This window comes from Phyllostomus hastatus, unplaced genomic scaffold (assembly GCF_019186645.2).
Source record: "Phyllostomus hastatus isolate PE091 unplaced genomic scaffold, TTU_PhHast_1.1 phas_contig_34, whole genome shotgun sequence".
Taxonomy (NCBI): domain Eukaryota; kingdom Metazoa; phylum Chordata; class Mammalia; order Chiroptera; family Phyllostomidae; genus Phyllostomus; species Phyllostomus hastatus.
Window position 1 is genome coordinate 41,481,854 of NW_025333857.1, and position 14,823 is coordinate 41,496,676.

At 47.0% G+C, this 14,823-nt stretch overlaps 1 protein-coding gene across 4 annotated transcripts; it reads left to right on the forward strand.

The window, feature by feature from the left end:
- Positions 1-464: 464 nt before the first annotated feature.
- IDNK (IDNK gluconokinase) lies at positions 465-9,801 on the forward strand. 4 transcript variants are annotated; one of them, XM_045840461.1, is made up of 5 exons: positions 465-636; positions 2,653-2,683; positions 3,024-3,110; positions 8,289-8,332; positions 9,082-9,801. In XM_045840461.1, the coding sequence occupies exons 1-5, from the start codon at positions 587-589 to the stop codon at positions 9,425-9,427; spliced, it is 558 nt and encodes a 185-aa protein (XP_045696417.1). In that variant the 5' UTR covers positions 465-586; the 3' UTR covers positions 9,428-9,801. The 4 variants fall into 4 exon arrangements, with proteins under 4 accessions (XP_045696417.1, XP_045696420.1, XP_045696419.1 ...); XM_045840464.1 differs by having other exon boundaries at positions 535-636; positions 3,028-3,110; XM_045840463.1 differs by lacking the exon at positions 2,653-2,683 and having other exon boundaries at positions 535-636.
- The last annotated feature ends 5,022 nt before the right edge of the window (positions 9,802-14,823 follow it).

The window sequence follows — 14,823 nt, forward strand, 5'->3', positions numbered from 1 at the left end:
ATGGTGCGAGAAAGTGTGCATTTATCTGTTTATTCTTTTTATAATAACATCTTAAATTTCTTTAATTTATTGATTTTTTTTAGACAGAGAGAGGAGGGAAGAGGGGGACAGTGGGAGAGGAGACAGCAATTTGTTGCTCCACCCATCCATCCATGCGTCCCTGTATGCGCCCCAACGAGGACCGAACCCGAAAACTCTGGCCTTCTGGGGCGACGCTACAACTGAGCTACCCGGCCAGGGAGGGCTACAATAACATTTTAAATAAATCAAATCTATTTCCATCTGGTGTTGGAGGAGCAGGAGAGTCTGGCCTTGGAGGGCGAGGCCCCAGCAGCGCAGAGGGACCCAGAAGACCGCAGGTGGCAGGAGGAGGGGCTGCGGGCCGGCTTCCCGCCCCCACACCCCACCCTCGCAGGCTTCTCGGACCCACCGCCGCAGACCCAGGTTTAGCCAGGGACGCGCCCGGGAGGGGGAACGGGCGCGTCTGCGGAGGCCTAGCGCCCGGCCCTCTTGCTGCTCCGCCCTCGGCGGCGGGGAAGGCGGCGCCGGGGCCCCGGAAGCAGCGGGAAGGAGCTGGACTGGGGCCATGGCGGCGCCTGCAGCGATACTGGTCATGGGCGTGAGCGGCTCAGGAAAGTAGGTCCGGGACGGCCGGGGCACGGGGCGGCCGGGGGGAGGGGGAGGCACGGCGGAAGCCAAACCGGGCTTCATTCCGTTCCCACGGCGACCGGGCGGCCCTGGGAACCTCCCTCCGCTTTGCAGTAAAGTGAAGTTCAGGGCACCTGCTCCCTCTCCCCACCCTCCAGCCTGCTCGCCCCCGGGCACCTGGCGCGGCACCACGGTCGAGATCCGGGGGGCTCCATGCATCCACTGGGAGGCCGCTTGTAAAGAGGCGCCTGCTGGGGCACCTGGAGCGGCTGGGGCACCTGGAGCGGCTGGGGCACCTGGAGCGGCTGGAACGGTCACAGGGGCGGTCTTCGGGGGTGGGGTCAGAACAAGGTGGAGGATGCAAAGCCCGAAGCGCGGGGGCAAACCTGGTCCCAGGCTTCTGCAGACCTTTGTCAGGCTGTGTAGAGCAGCAGCTCCCTCCTGCGAGGCCCCGGGCTTTCTGATTAGATTTTGGAACGTGAATTTAACCTTGTTTCCCCGTCTTTGATCAGTTTACTAGCTACAGCTGGAAGAAGTCAGTGTTAACACGGAGAGAGGCCCCGGAGGGCTTGGGAGGCAGGAGGGATCCTGGCTGCCTCAAAGCCTCTTGGCTGGCGGGCTTGAGGGCTGAGGGCGCCAGCCTTTCTTTTGATTAAACCAAAATCGAACTTTGCCCTTTATCAGGAATGACAGCCTCTACAGCATGCCACCAGAGGCAGCAAAAAAACAGAACTTAACTAAAATATCATAACCTTCCAAGGCCCACAATCCTCTGGATCAGGAACTGCCGGTGTGGTCAGGTGTATATTACAGACTCTTTCTTGCCCTAGGTGGGCAGGTTTAGCTTTCCAAAATTATTGCGCATTTTTAGCTTTAAATCTTGAGAAGTTAAAATAATTTGGGGAACCTTAACTGAAATGAAAATAAAACGTGTTGGCGGAGACTCCCTAACTAATGCATGAGTCGAGAAGCTGAGAATGTGAGACTGGCGCCATGTATGGGAGCCCTTGGTCTTGGTTCTGCCTGCTCGATTGTGTGAGTTTGGGCAGCACCCGTCTCCGCCTGGAATCGGAGTAGGAGGTTCTGAACCAGATGATTTCTACCATTACAATTATGGTCATGATACTGATGCACTCAGTAAGTAGTTATTGAACTCAATCCTTACTCAGTGTCACTGACTGGACACAGTAACCAGGACAGCTAAAACCCGCCCTGCCCTCACAGAGTTTATACTCTACTATGGGCAACAGGCAGTAAGTGAACAAACATGTGTCTGGTGTGGCAGGTGGTGGGTGGTGCTCTGGAGGAAAATATAGGAGAGATAGTAGAACAAAGAGCCAGGAAGAATGGTCCGGGAAGGCTCCTCAGAGGAAGTGGTATTTGACCAAGACTCACAAGAAGCAAGGGAATAAGCCACGTTGATAGCTGGCGCAAGGGCATTGTAGGCAGGGGGAGGTGGGGCAGGTGCAAAGACCCTGAGGCTTGGCTTCTTCTGGGACCAGCAAGGAAGCCAGTGTGGCTGAGTGGTGGGAGATGAGGTCGGAGGAACAATGCAGATGAAGAGAAGGGCCATATGCTGGAGGGATATTGAAGGCAGAGCCAAAAAGATGGGTTGACGGACTGGATGTAGGGTGTAAGAGCGGGAGGGAGGAGTCAAGGATAATTTCAAGATCTATTTGATCCCACTATTCAGTATTTTTCTCAAAAAATAAACATCTATAGAGCAGAAAAAAACACAGGGAGTTCAATGAGATCTTACATATTGCTTTTGGTGGGGGGAAATTACTGGTAACTGGGTCATTATGTCATTTAAAGTCCTGAAGGAAACTAGGGCCAGGCTCTAGACTGCAAGGTCAGGAGCATCACTCTCACTCCTTCAACATCATAAAGTTACTAGTATTTTAATACCAGCTGGGCAGCCACCCCTGGATAGAAGGAGGCGCCGCGCAGGTTAGTAAAGAGCAGTCAGGAGCAGTCGTTTGAACACCTGTGTCCTTTCTGCAGATCAACCGTGGGCGCCCTGCTGGCATCCGAGGTAACCGGCCCTAATAACCCCCCGTTACGAGTACCATTCTGTCATCTCCTATTTCTCTCCCTTTGCCCACCCTTTCTTCTGGCCTGTGGTGGTTTGTAAAACTCAGCGGAGTACCTGCGCAAGGTTTGTGAAAACCACTGGAGCAATTTTGTCTTCCTCTGGTGATTATGAACCACAATGAATGGAAAAAGGAGCTGCAGCGGCCGATGAGCGGGGATCTTGACGTGGCATCCCAGACCTCCCTCCTGCACTGGCGGTGGCCCTTGGGCTACTGGTGGTGAGCAGCTGGCAGGTGGGCCGCACTGCCTGCCACACACAATCATTCCCTTTGTTCTTAAAGCTAGGATGGAAATTCTATGATGCAGATGACTATCACCCAGAAGAAAATCGAATAAAGATGGGGAAAGGGATTCCGCTGAACGACCAGGTAATGTTCGCTGTTTCCAACACACATATTCCAGCTGAGTGGTGCAGGTTCATATCTTTGCAATGCTTGGTGTAGTTCAGCTCCTAAGTTATGATATAACTCGGGGACAGTGCTCCATGATCCAGGCAGACAGTGGGACCTCAGCGAATATTAGCTTTGGCCCTGAACTTCTGTTACCTCAGCATCAGAAGCGATGCCCCAGCTTGGGCAGGGTCTACCAGAACACTTTGTAGAAGAATTTTAATGTGCAGAATGTCATTCCTGAAAGGACCTCATATGTGGGGAAGTTCATCTTCCCTTCCCAGGTGCTGTCAGCCTGTACCATCACCAGACTCTGGCATCTACCCCAAGCCAGAGTGATCTTTGCAAATTCAAATCTGGCCCTTTGGAATTTTCCCACCAATCTCAGGGTCAATACCAAATGCCTAAATGCCTAATCATGTGTGGTTAGACCAGAATGACCTTGACCCTGTCTACTCTCCTTAGTTGCCATGCACCCCTCCATACCTCCTGTGGAGCCACCATGGCCCCTTTCAGGTCCTCCTGCCATGCTCCTTCCCAGAGCCTTTGTACCTGCTGGTCCACTGCCTGGCCACCGAGCTAGCCCCACTCATCCCTCACGTCTCAGCTCCTGTGCCACTTCTGCAAGGAAGCCCTCCCTGACCCACTAAAGTAAAACCTCATATAGTAAACTCTCATCGCGACATATCCCTTACTGCCCTTGTCCCACCTGCAGCTTGGCATGTGATGGTGTGAGAATTAGAGTAATATTTATCTGTGCAACTAAATTTTACCTCCAAAAGGGCAGGGACTGTGGCCATTTCTGTTAACCATTGTACATCCCCAAGGCCTGACACAGAGTAAATGTCAGAGAATATTTGTGGCAGATTTGTGAATAAATGAATGAAGGAGAGGAGGAATGAATGCATAGCCACCCTCCATTTGTATATGCACCTTCACGAGGCCATTTCCTACGGGTGTCTCTCAAGCCAGACTTACAAACTGTGGATTCATTGACTAAGCTATCTTAGGGACACTGTGATGACAGGGTCAAGGTCTGGGTCCACAGAGCAGGGGCCCCGGCCAGGCCCACATGCCAGATGTGTCCAAAGGACAGGACGGCATGGAACTGGCCAAAGATCAGCACTGTTGTTTTCACTTCCTGTGAACTTGGCTCACAGCCCATTGTGCCCCCAACATCTCACTCTTCTCTTTGTCCTGCCTTGAAAACTTGAGTCAGTGCCCCGTTAGCAGATTCTGCAGCATTCTAATAGTGCACGTCTCTGTCAGTGAGTGCGGCTTGAGTTCACAATGACTCAAGCCTTGAACCAACAAAATAAATTCACAACCTTTTACTTGAGAAGATAGGAAGTGAACCATACAAGATAACTCATACGTAACACTCATACTAGAGATAACTATCTAGAGATAATGATACAGATAACAGAGCCTTAACACTAAGCTTGTGTGACCTTCGGCAAATGGGTTTGTCTCTCTGCACCTTATTTTCCTCCCCTGAAGTAGGGATTGTACCATTTCATTGAGTTCTTGGGAGGATTAAATGAGATAATTAAAATAAATGCACAGATCAGTACTCAAAGTATTCAGTATCACTTTTCATTTATTATTGTTCCCAATATCATCCCTGTATAGACATGTGTATGTAATGCGAACCATTTCTGTAGTGTGTCAGATGTGCCCATGCAAGTCTCATCTTTCTCCTTGCTGAGCTGCACGTAAGAGTTAAGTTAAAGACCAAAGTAAAGCAACCCAAATGGGCAGACTTTAAAATGGCATTTACATGCCCTTCCTGTGTTCAAGGGCGAGCCCTGTTAGTGGACAATATGGATGGGGTGGGGGAGTAGGAATCAGAAGAGGAATTTATCATACCCAAGACATGGTTATCAGTTACTGGAAGAAACTTAATGAGTCCCTGAATATATTTAGGAGAAACTGTGCGAATCAGCCAGACTTGAGAGAGAGGCAGAACAGAGCAAGGGGTAGGACCGCAGATGGTTTGCCTTCCTGACAGAAGCCCAGCAAGTCTCAGAGTGAAGGCGCAGGTCAGAGCTGAGCTAGCAGGGTCACCCCTCCTGGTCACCTGGCAACCAGCCCCGCCCCTTTGATATCGTGAGGAGGATCAACTAGAGAGTCCTAGGCAGAGGCAGGGGTTCTGCCTGGGGTAGAGTCTTGGGAGAGTTTTGGGAGGGTTTTGTGCTCAGAGGGCTGAGGCATGAAGACAAGAACCAGAGGTGAATATGCCAAGTTCTCCTTAAGGCTGTTTCCATAAGTGAGATGTAAACCCCAGTTCCTGGGCTCCAGGGCCACATTTCAAGTGTTCAGCAGCTACTTGTGACTGGTGGCTACCAGTCCAGACGGTGCAGACAGAGGACATTTCCAATGCAGCCGAAAGCTCTGTTGGACAGTGCTGTCTGGAAAGGCATGTTATTAGCATGCTGATGATAAAGAATTTGCGAGTTTCCAGGCAGTGAGCCCCCACGCTGTCCTGGCAGCCCGCAGTCACACTTGAGCAGACTTCAACTTCAAAGTATTTAAAAGAGGAATTTTTTCCTCGTTATAAATGTGACACTTACTCTGTATAGGAATTTTGGAAAGTACTGAACAATGCACAGAATACATCACCTTTGGTTTCATCTTCCAAAAATACCTACTGATTGAATTTTAGAGGTTTTCCCTTTTATATATAAAATATATACTTTTTACATGCATTCTTTATGGTCTCAAATTCACTTTCACATGGGGTGAGACTGGTTCTTTTCCTCTCTGCTGCCTTCCCACTCTTTCATCGCCCTCTCTGCCTCCCCTGCCAGAACTGGACGCAGGCCACCTCTGTCTGTCCCTTGGAGCTCCATTTCCCCCCTCCCTCTAACTACCCCCCCCCTTTCTGGAGGATACTTTATTTCTCTAGATGTTTCCATCAGATCACCGGAACCATAGGCCCAGGAACCCTTCTCTGTCCTCATGACATCCTGACTTAACTCTCAGTGGAACATTCATTGTGCCCACTGCTTCTAAGCACCAGGCTAGTGCGGGGGGAGGGGGATACACCATTCCCCCTCTCACCCTTGCGTGTAGGGACTGTCAGGAGTGAGATGACCTTGAACATCAACTCCAGCAGCATAGTCTCACAAATCACTAAAGTGGTCAGAAGCTGTAAAAATAAAGTTGGAAAATGAAAATCAACATTCATAAGGAATGTGTAAATTAAACATGGAAATATAAAATATTTTGAAATGTACAACAAAAATGCCATCAGCCAAAACTTGTGGGATGCAGTTGAAACACTACAAAGGAAGAAACAGCCTCTGAATGCACTTTTGGAAAAATAAGAATGGAAAATAATGAGCCAAGTGTTCAAGTAGGGAAAAAACCCCAATAAGCTAAAAGGAAGAATGTGATAATAGGAAATAGAAATGAGTGCTGAAATTAATGAAATATAAAACTAGGTGATGAGCAGAACTAATTGTTTGACAAATCCCTGGCAAGACTGGTCAGGAGAGTAAAAAGTACAGTTACGATTAGGAATGAAATGCAGGCCATGAACAAGCTTATGTCGGTAAACTTGAAGACTGATAAAATTGGACAATTTCATTGAAAAGCAAATTACTGTGGGAAAATGGGCTTGGGTAGCAGCGGCCTGATGGCAGAGACAATGCTCAGGGACACAAGGGTCTGCCTTCCCCCACAGTGAAACCGTGACCTTGCTGGTGCTGCATTTGGCACAAGAATCAGAAATATCCAGAGATCTGCCTGCGCGTGTAGTCTCTTCCTGCTACCTCAAGTGTTGCAGGTGCCAAAATTGAATCAATAATAGAGTACCTGAATATAACTATTCATTCAAGAAATAGAATCTATAATTGGAGACCTCCCCTCAAAAAAGGCCCAGGCCCAGATGGTTGGCTTAAACAATGGACATTTATTTCTCAGTTCTGCAGGCTGGAAGCTCAGATCCAAACCAAGATGTCAGCATGGTCAGATTCTTCGTGAGCGCCCTCTTCCAGGCTTGCAGATGGCTGCCCTCTTACTGTGCTCTCACCTGGGCGAGGCAAGAGAGTGTGAGCAGTAGCTCCCAGGTCTCCCTTTAGAAGAGCACTAACCCCATCACAAGGGCATCATCTTCATGACCTCATCTAACCTAGTTACCTCCAACACCATCACATTGGGAGGTTAGGGCTTCAGCTTGTTAAAGTTGGGGGAGACAAATGTTCACTCCATAACAATAACATGGTATGCAATATACAAAAATAGAATTAGAGGGAAAGCTACTCATTTTATGAGGCTAGGATAACCTAGATGTCAAAATTTAATATGGACTGTACAAGAAGAAAAGCTGGAGGTCTCCATTACATAAATGCAGAAATCCTAAATGAAACCATACTAACCAAATACGTAAAAGCAAGGACTTTTTAACATGCATCATGTTTCTGGAACATGCATCAAAATAACGAAGGATGAGAGCACAGCGGGAACCTAGCGGGGGTAAACCGTGAAATGAGATGTAGTTGGTGACTGTTGAAGCTGTGCTACAAGTTCGCAGAAGTTTGTTTTGTGCTATTTTGTCTGTTTTTGTCTTTGAAATTTTTATTAATAAAAAGCTTCTTTTTAAGTGCATTACGGCCGATGAGCATTTATCCCCGGAAGGAAAACATGTCTCAGGAGGATGTCCCTGTGAAACACTGTAGGGTCCCAGTGTAAATGTCCTCTGTCTTGTCTTTGGAAAAACAAATTTCTCACGATGATTTTACCTGACTAGAGTTTTAGTTCAGGAGGGTTTGAAGGAAGGGTAGCTGGCCATAGGATTTCTGGGAATACTTCCCTGCATTTGAGATCAGAGGCACCTAGAGAATCATGCAGTACAACCAACGGAGACCTGTGATCACATTAGAACCAGGGAAAACACGTACAACAGGGAGCTGAGATGGGGGAGACATACCCTGGAGTTTCAGGGCAAGCTTCGTTATTAAGAAAAGAGCCCCTGGTGCCTGAACCGGGAAAATGTTTCTATGCTTAACTGCCCAGTGACTTGACCCAGTGCCTTGTGTATGGCCTCCTCAAAACCACTCAGGTCTCTCTGGACTTAACATTAGCCAAAAAGATGAGCTATGTTTTGGTACAAACAATACCTGGAAAAGTCACTTTTGTTTGCTTTAATTTCAGGACAGGATTCCATGGCTGTGCAACTTGCATGAAATTTTACTAAGGTAAGAGCATCAGGCCTTGGCATAAGCCTGTGAGTAAAGAAGACCCATCAGAAAGGACAGGAAAAAAATAGACCCTTGAAATCGCAACTGATTGATGAGAAAAGATCCCAGAAATGGAATGTTTTTCTATATAATAACCAGCAATGATTTTGACCAGCCACAGACGTACTCATATAGTCCAGTTGGGTTCCGGAGACAAACCTAGACATCTCCACAACCACTAGCTGGGAATCCTAGCCATTGGGCTTCTGTGAGCCTGTTTCTTCACTCGAAAAAGCGGTTCAATCGCTCCTAGTCACAGATTATTGTGAAGAATTAACAAGATGAAGCATGAGCAGTACTTCAAACAGTATCAGCATGTAAGTGCTTAAAACACGTAACACACGGCACCTGAGCCATACCCTGCGTCCACAGGAGCCAACACTCACCACACACTTACTGCTGTGTGCCCAGCTCCATAAACCTTTTCTTCCTCGCAGTTCTATGGGCAGGTCCTCTATGGGCAGCCCCATTTAACAGGTGATGCACTGATGGTCAGGGAAATGCATACCTTGCCCAAGATAATTCAGTTCACTGATAGGAGACCTTTGCCTCAAAACCAGCGCGGCCTAAAATCTTGACCACCATTCTCTAATGCCTTCCGCTTGCAGGGAAGTGGTACTGGACTCAACCTAGAGTTGACACCAAGTATTTTAAATGTCATAATTCTTTAGCACTTCTTCCTCTCCCTCTGCTTTTTTTTAAAACAGAGATGTAGCCTCAGGACAGCATGTGGTTCTAGCCTGTTCAGCGCTGAAGAAAGTGTACAGAGACATCTTAATCCAAGGAAAAGATGGTGCACTTGCGAAGCGTGATGAGCCGGGGAAGGAAGGGAAGCTGGCTGAGGTGAAGCTCCTTACGGTCCATCTGAGCGGGTCATTTGAGGTCATCTCTGAACGCTTATCCAAAAGAAAAGGACATTTTATGCCCCCTGAGTTACTGCAGTCCCAGTTCGATACTCTGGAGCCTCCATCAGCTCCAGAAAAATTTATCCAAGTCAGTGTGGACAAAAGTCTTTCAGAGATCATTGCTATAATTGTGAAAGCTCTACAGTGAAATGTAAGTCATTGCATAGCAGTGGCCCAGAACGGAATTAGCCATAAATTTCTGACCTAAAACAGATATTCCAGCATCCCTTTTGGTACTGTATCCTAAACTCTAATTCAGGTGAACAAACCACAATGTGTGGAGATATGCGTGTTTGGCTGTAATTTTAGGGATTTGTGATACTCTGTCATCACACTCTGGCACATGAGAGGGAACTCTCAAAGTAAGGCTTCAATTCAAGTTGAAATTCATGTGACCTAATCAAGTGGTCAGAGGATATTACACGATCAATGCTGAAATCATTGCCTTACTTAGAACATCCTTGATCATGATGTATTCCAACAAATAAATAAAACTTGGCCATCCTTGGCATCCCTCAGAAATTGGTCTCTGGAGCAGAAATGTGTATGAATTTGACCACTCCCCAGCAAGTCATTTCGTATCACATACTTCCTAATCCTCTGTCCTTGGGTCATTTCAAGAGGAGTAAGCTAAAAGCACGCATAGTTCACGGATAAAAGAACTGCAAAGATGGGACTTGAATGAATGAGGCGTGGGATGCGCTCACCCAGGCTTACCCATCTCCATTTTACAGAGGCCTCTGTGGTGTCAGCCCACTTGCCCGCCTCCTATATAAGCCGTCTGTCACAGACACCAGGCCTGGAAGGAACACCAGGGCTGCTATGGCGAAGACACAAAAGGAAACCTTTCAATGAGCACCCACATGCCAGTGGCAGCTCAGGAGGTTGGAGGTGTGGGTGTGTTGCTGGCACGCAGCTTGCTGGGCACTGGCTAGGGAAGCTACAATCTGGCCAGCACTGGCTGGGCTTGAGCCCATCCCCCCACAGGGCTCCAGGGAGATGCTTCCTTATCCCACGATCCTAACCAGGGTCATAGGACCTAGCAACACTACCGGGCTACTGCTCAGCTCTAGCCAGAAAATGAGCTTTGGAACCAATTAACTTCTTTCACAAGGGCACACAGTTTCTGTCCCAGGAACTGCAAGCACAACTGCCGCATAGGGTGCCAGGGATTGGCAGGGCCCTGCTGGTTGGATGCATCTTGCCTAAGAAACTGTGGAGCCCTGGATTTTTTTCTCTGGCCAACATGGGGCACCTCCTGCCTGGCTTCAGTTTACATCAACCCTCATATTTAGGGTGCAGTCGACATGCTCCAGCTGGATGAGAGTCACCCCCAGCCATAGAGGAAGGGCTCAGTCCATCCACTGTCCCCAGTGAGTCCACACTGGGTACTGTATGGGCACCCCGGAGGGTTTGAGTACCTGCAACACAAAGCCCTGGCTCTCAGGTGGCTTAACCTTGTGGTGGAAAGATAGGGCATCTCATGTCCTCAGGTACAGGCTGGAGTTCTAACGGAAGACAGCTCGTCACCCACAAAAAAGAATTGGTTTTCAAATATCCCGCTGGACATTCATGTAGGGTCAAATGAAAAAACCTGTTTATAACTGTAGGAGCACAAAATCTAACTTTTTTATACATAAATAGAAATCTTTTTTGCAGTTTTAATATTCACTGAAATTTCCAAGAATGTAACAAAGGGACAATTGTATTCCATTTTATTTTTAACAAGAGTTGTTTATCATTTCAAAACAAATCACACTGCATCTGTTGTGAATCCAACACACAAACGCCCAGCTGCCCTGGAATTCTTCATCCAGTGACCCACCGAAGGGCACCAGCACTCACCTACTGCAACACATTTGTCTAGTGCAGCCCCTGCACACCGAAGCCCGTTCACTTATTACACATTACCTTCCCTTTTGTTCTTTAAAGATAGGGCATCATATGTATTATTTGCTTGGGTGAGCTTTATTAAAGGGGACATTAGAAAGTATTAATAGTTGTTTTTTTAAAAGGCATTGAGTCTGGTGGGGTTAAGTACTACTATTGCTCTGTTCCCAAGCTGGGAGGGAGGCCAGGGTGTGCAGAAGTTCTGCCCTCTGGTGGCCCAGAGGGGATACAGCAAATGCAAACTGCTCTCCAGGTCCTGAGAACCCCTCCGAGCAGCCAAGGGTCACGTCCCTGGGTCAAGGGCAGTGGAATGCTGCTCCCTGGGTCAAGGGCAGTGGAATGCTGCTCCCCACCCAGCCCTGACCACACCCTCGCCCAGCCTCTATGAACTGGGAAGAAGGAGAAAGTGAGAACTGTTTGAAATGGCTCAAAACAGATGCCATTGAAAGATTTCCTCAACCCTTCAAACACCACCTACAACCCCTTCTAGCAGGACTTTCCAACTTGTCCCCCTCCACTGCAAAAGTTTGGGTTAAACAGTTCCCTCTCCTATAAAGTGGGGACACCACTTATCCCATGAGACTGTGATAACTGAGATAATACCTGCAGAGTGCTGGAACTAAAGCTTAACACACAAACTACCCAACGAACATGAGCTCTTGCTATAGTTGTCATTTCCTGGAGTCTGAGGGAGCGTGGCCATAGGACAAAAACTCCCACTCCTGTTATTCTGACTGTGGGGGAGCTTATGAACCCCTTGTGAGTTTGTCTGGAGTCTTCCTCCTGAATCACTGCCAGGGTCTCCTTCCACCCCTCCCCAGCCCTTGACCAGGTCAAGTCAGATGTTATAGCAGCATTATTCACAATATGCAGATGATGTAGGTGTCCATCAGCAGGTTAAGGAATAAAGTGCAGTGCATTCATACAGTGGAATATCATTCAGCTGTAAAAGGAGAGGAAGTACTGACACATGCTACAATGTGGATGAACCAGGAAACAGGCTAAGTGATGGAACCCACACAAAAATGCCACCCACACAACCCCATTTATATGAAACATCCAGAATATATAAATCCAGAGTCAGAACGCAGACTAGAGGTTGCCAGGGGCTGGGCACAGAGGTAAGGGTGATTGCTTAAGGGCTACAGGGTCTCCTCTCTGGGTGATGACAAAGTTCTGGTTGATGACGGTGGTTGCACGACACTGTGAATGTACTTTAAAATGCATACAGTAGTGAGTTCTGTTACATCCATATCAGCACAGTTTTTAGCAAACAAGAGAACCACGGGGCCGAGCCAAGCTTATTACCGCACACTGGGACAGCAGGCTACAATGCATGCCACCTTTTGGAGAGACTTTCCCAAGTGAGAGGGGCTCTGTCAAGCGTACCTAGTTCCACAATATTCAACAACCAGGTCATCCCTGTTCCTCAGGAAAAAAGCGAACATGGAGAAGAAAACCGTGCTCTGACATTTTTCCCCTTCTGGGATGACAGTGTGTAGTAGATTGAGTCATAAATTCACAAATTCTTTGAAATTCTACCCATCAAGCAGCAGGACCTGTGGCCCTCCACTCTGGGCGAGCGGGAACTGCTTGACCATTACAATATGGGAGAAATGACACTGGGCCAGTTTTGGGCCTGGACCCTAAAAAAAAACTGACTACTTTTGTTTTTCTTAAAATACTTGGTCTTGAAACCCATCTACCAAGTAGCCCTGCGGACAGGCCCATGGGGAGTGGAACTGAGACACCAGCTGCACTCCCCTGCGGAAGCGTGTAGCAATTACACAGCCAGGTGAGTAAGCCCTCTTGGAAGTCACTTCTCCAGACCCAGTCAAGTTGCTCCCGCGGTGTTCACATTAAACCCAGCCAAAACTGCTCCTTTGGGAGTCAAATCAATGACTGATTTTGCTCTAAGCCACCAAGTGGTGGGGTATTTTGTTATAAAGCACTCAGTAATCACAACACAGAGGAAAGTCCCTTCACTTTCTCGGAAGTACAAGGAGTGGAGAACGTGCCTAAATAGTTTTCAGGTTTGTTTTTGTTTTAAATCTAGCTTGAATACACAGCAGCTACTTTTTATGTCCCATTCAAGAATTAGGTCCCACATTCAGCTTTGATCTTCTGAGGGAAATGATACGGGGACCCCCTCTAAGCACCCAGCTCTGCTCTAAGCAGGGTGTGTTTAGGACGGGCTGGGTTGGGATCTGGGACAGGTTACCTAATAATTAGGGAGTCCAAAAGGCAGCTGTTAACGTGTATGAATTGAAATTACCATCTGAGGACGCGCTTCATCACACTGCCCCAGCTCTGGAAGAACTCTCAAGCACATTATGATTCATCTCACTGAAGCAGAGATGTTGGGCTGTCTCTCCACTTCCGAAAAGGTTGAACACGAAACGCCCTTCCGATGGGCTGGGAAGGTGCCACTCCTACTAACAAGGAAAGGCCACCGCTCTCAGCTGAGAAAAAGAAACCTTTCTCCCTCACATTTTAGTTCATGTCAGGAAGTGCTTGTCTATTCATCTATTTATTAAACCTATACTGGGGATCAAAAGCTAGTGATGACTGCGTCTTCCCTTGTGTATTTTTTGCTATAAAACGATTACCTCCTACTCTCCCCCTAAATCAAGTCCCTCTCCACCCTGAACAGGATCGCTGCCATTAGAATACAAACGTGCTATATATACTGGGTGGGGCAAAAGTAGCTTTACAGTTATTCATATGGAAAATAATACAACCAGTAATAAATAATAATAAACTTTCATGTACTCACAACTGTAAACCCACTTTTGCCCCACTCTGTGTAGTACTTCCCAGCTTAAAAGAATATAAAAGGCAATCTTCTCTACACAGTCACCCCCGACCCCATTTCTCTGAATCTCTTCACTGCAAAACTCTGCTAGTATCTCCTTGGTCCATTCTAACCAGAATCTTACCCTCATCAATTCTATAAAAACTCTATCATCAATGACAGTCCTTCCTGTTATTAAATTCGTAAGTTTAATATCCGATCCATGAGAAGCATCTGAAGTAACAGCACTTAATACAGTTCACTGACCACCTTTATCCTCTTCACTTGCTTTCAAGACCTTTCTTGGTTTTCACCTCACTACCAGCCTGTTGACCTCCTTTGTTGGCTTCCTCTAATTTCCGGAACATTGTTAGAGTAAATCAGGGCTCCGTCTTCATGAGTGTTTATCAACATTCTCCCTTTAAAATTCATCTAGCCTCAAATTCTCAGCCTTGGCACTATCAACTGTGCTGTGTTTTTCTGGTACCACTTGTTAAAACAAATCTGTGTAATTTTTATTTTTAAAAATTTCAACCATTTGCCCTTTCTTCTCCCCACTTTGGTTAACCATAAGCCTGTTCTCTAAAGCTATAGATTGTTTATTCATTTTTGTTTTTTAGATTCCACATATAAGTGAAATCATACAGTTATTTGTCTTTCTCTGTCTTATTTCACTTAGCTTAATACCCTTTAGTTCCACCCATGTTGTTGCAAAGAGCAACATTTCATTTTTTATTGCTCAATAATATACCATTTTATATGTCCACATCTTTATCCATTCATCAGTGGACACCTTGGTTGCTTCCATAGCTCAGCTATTGTAAATAATGCTGCAGTGAACATAAGAGTACATACGTATT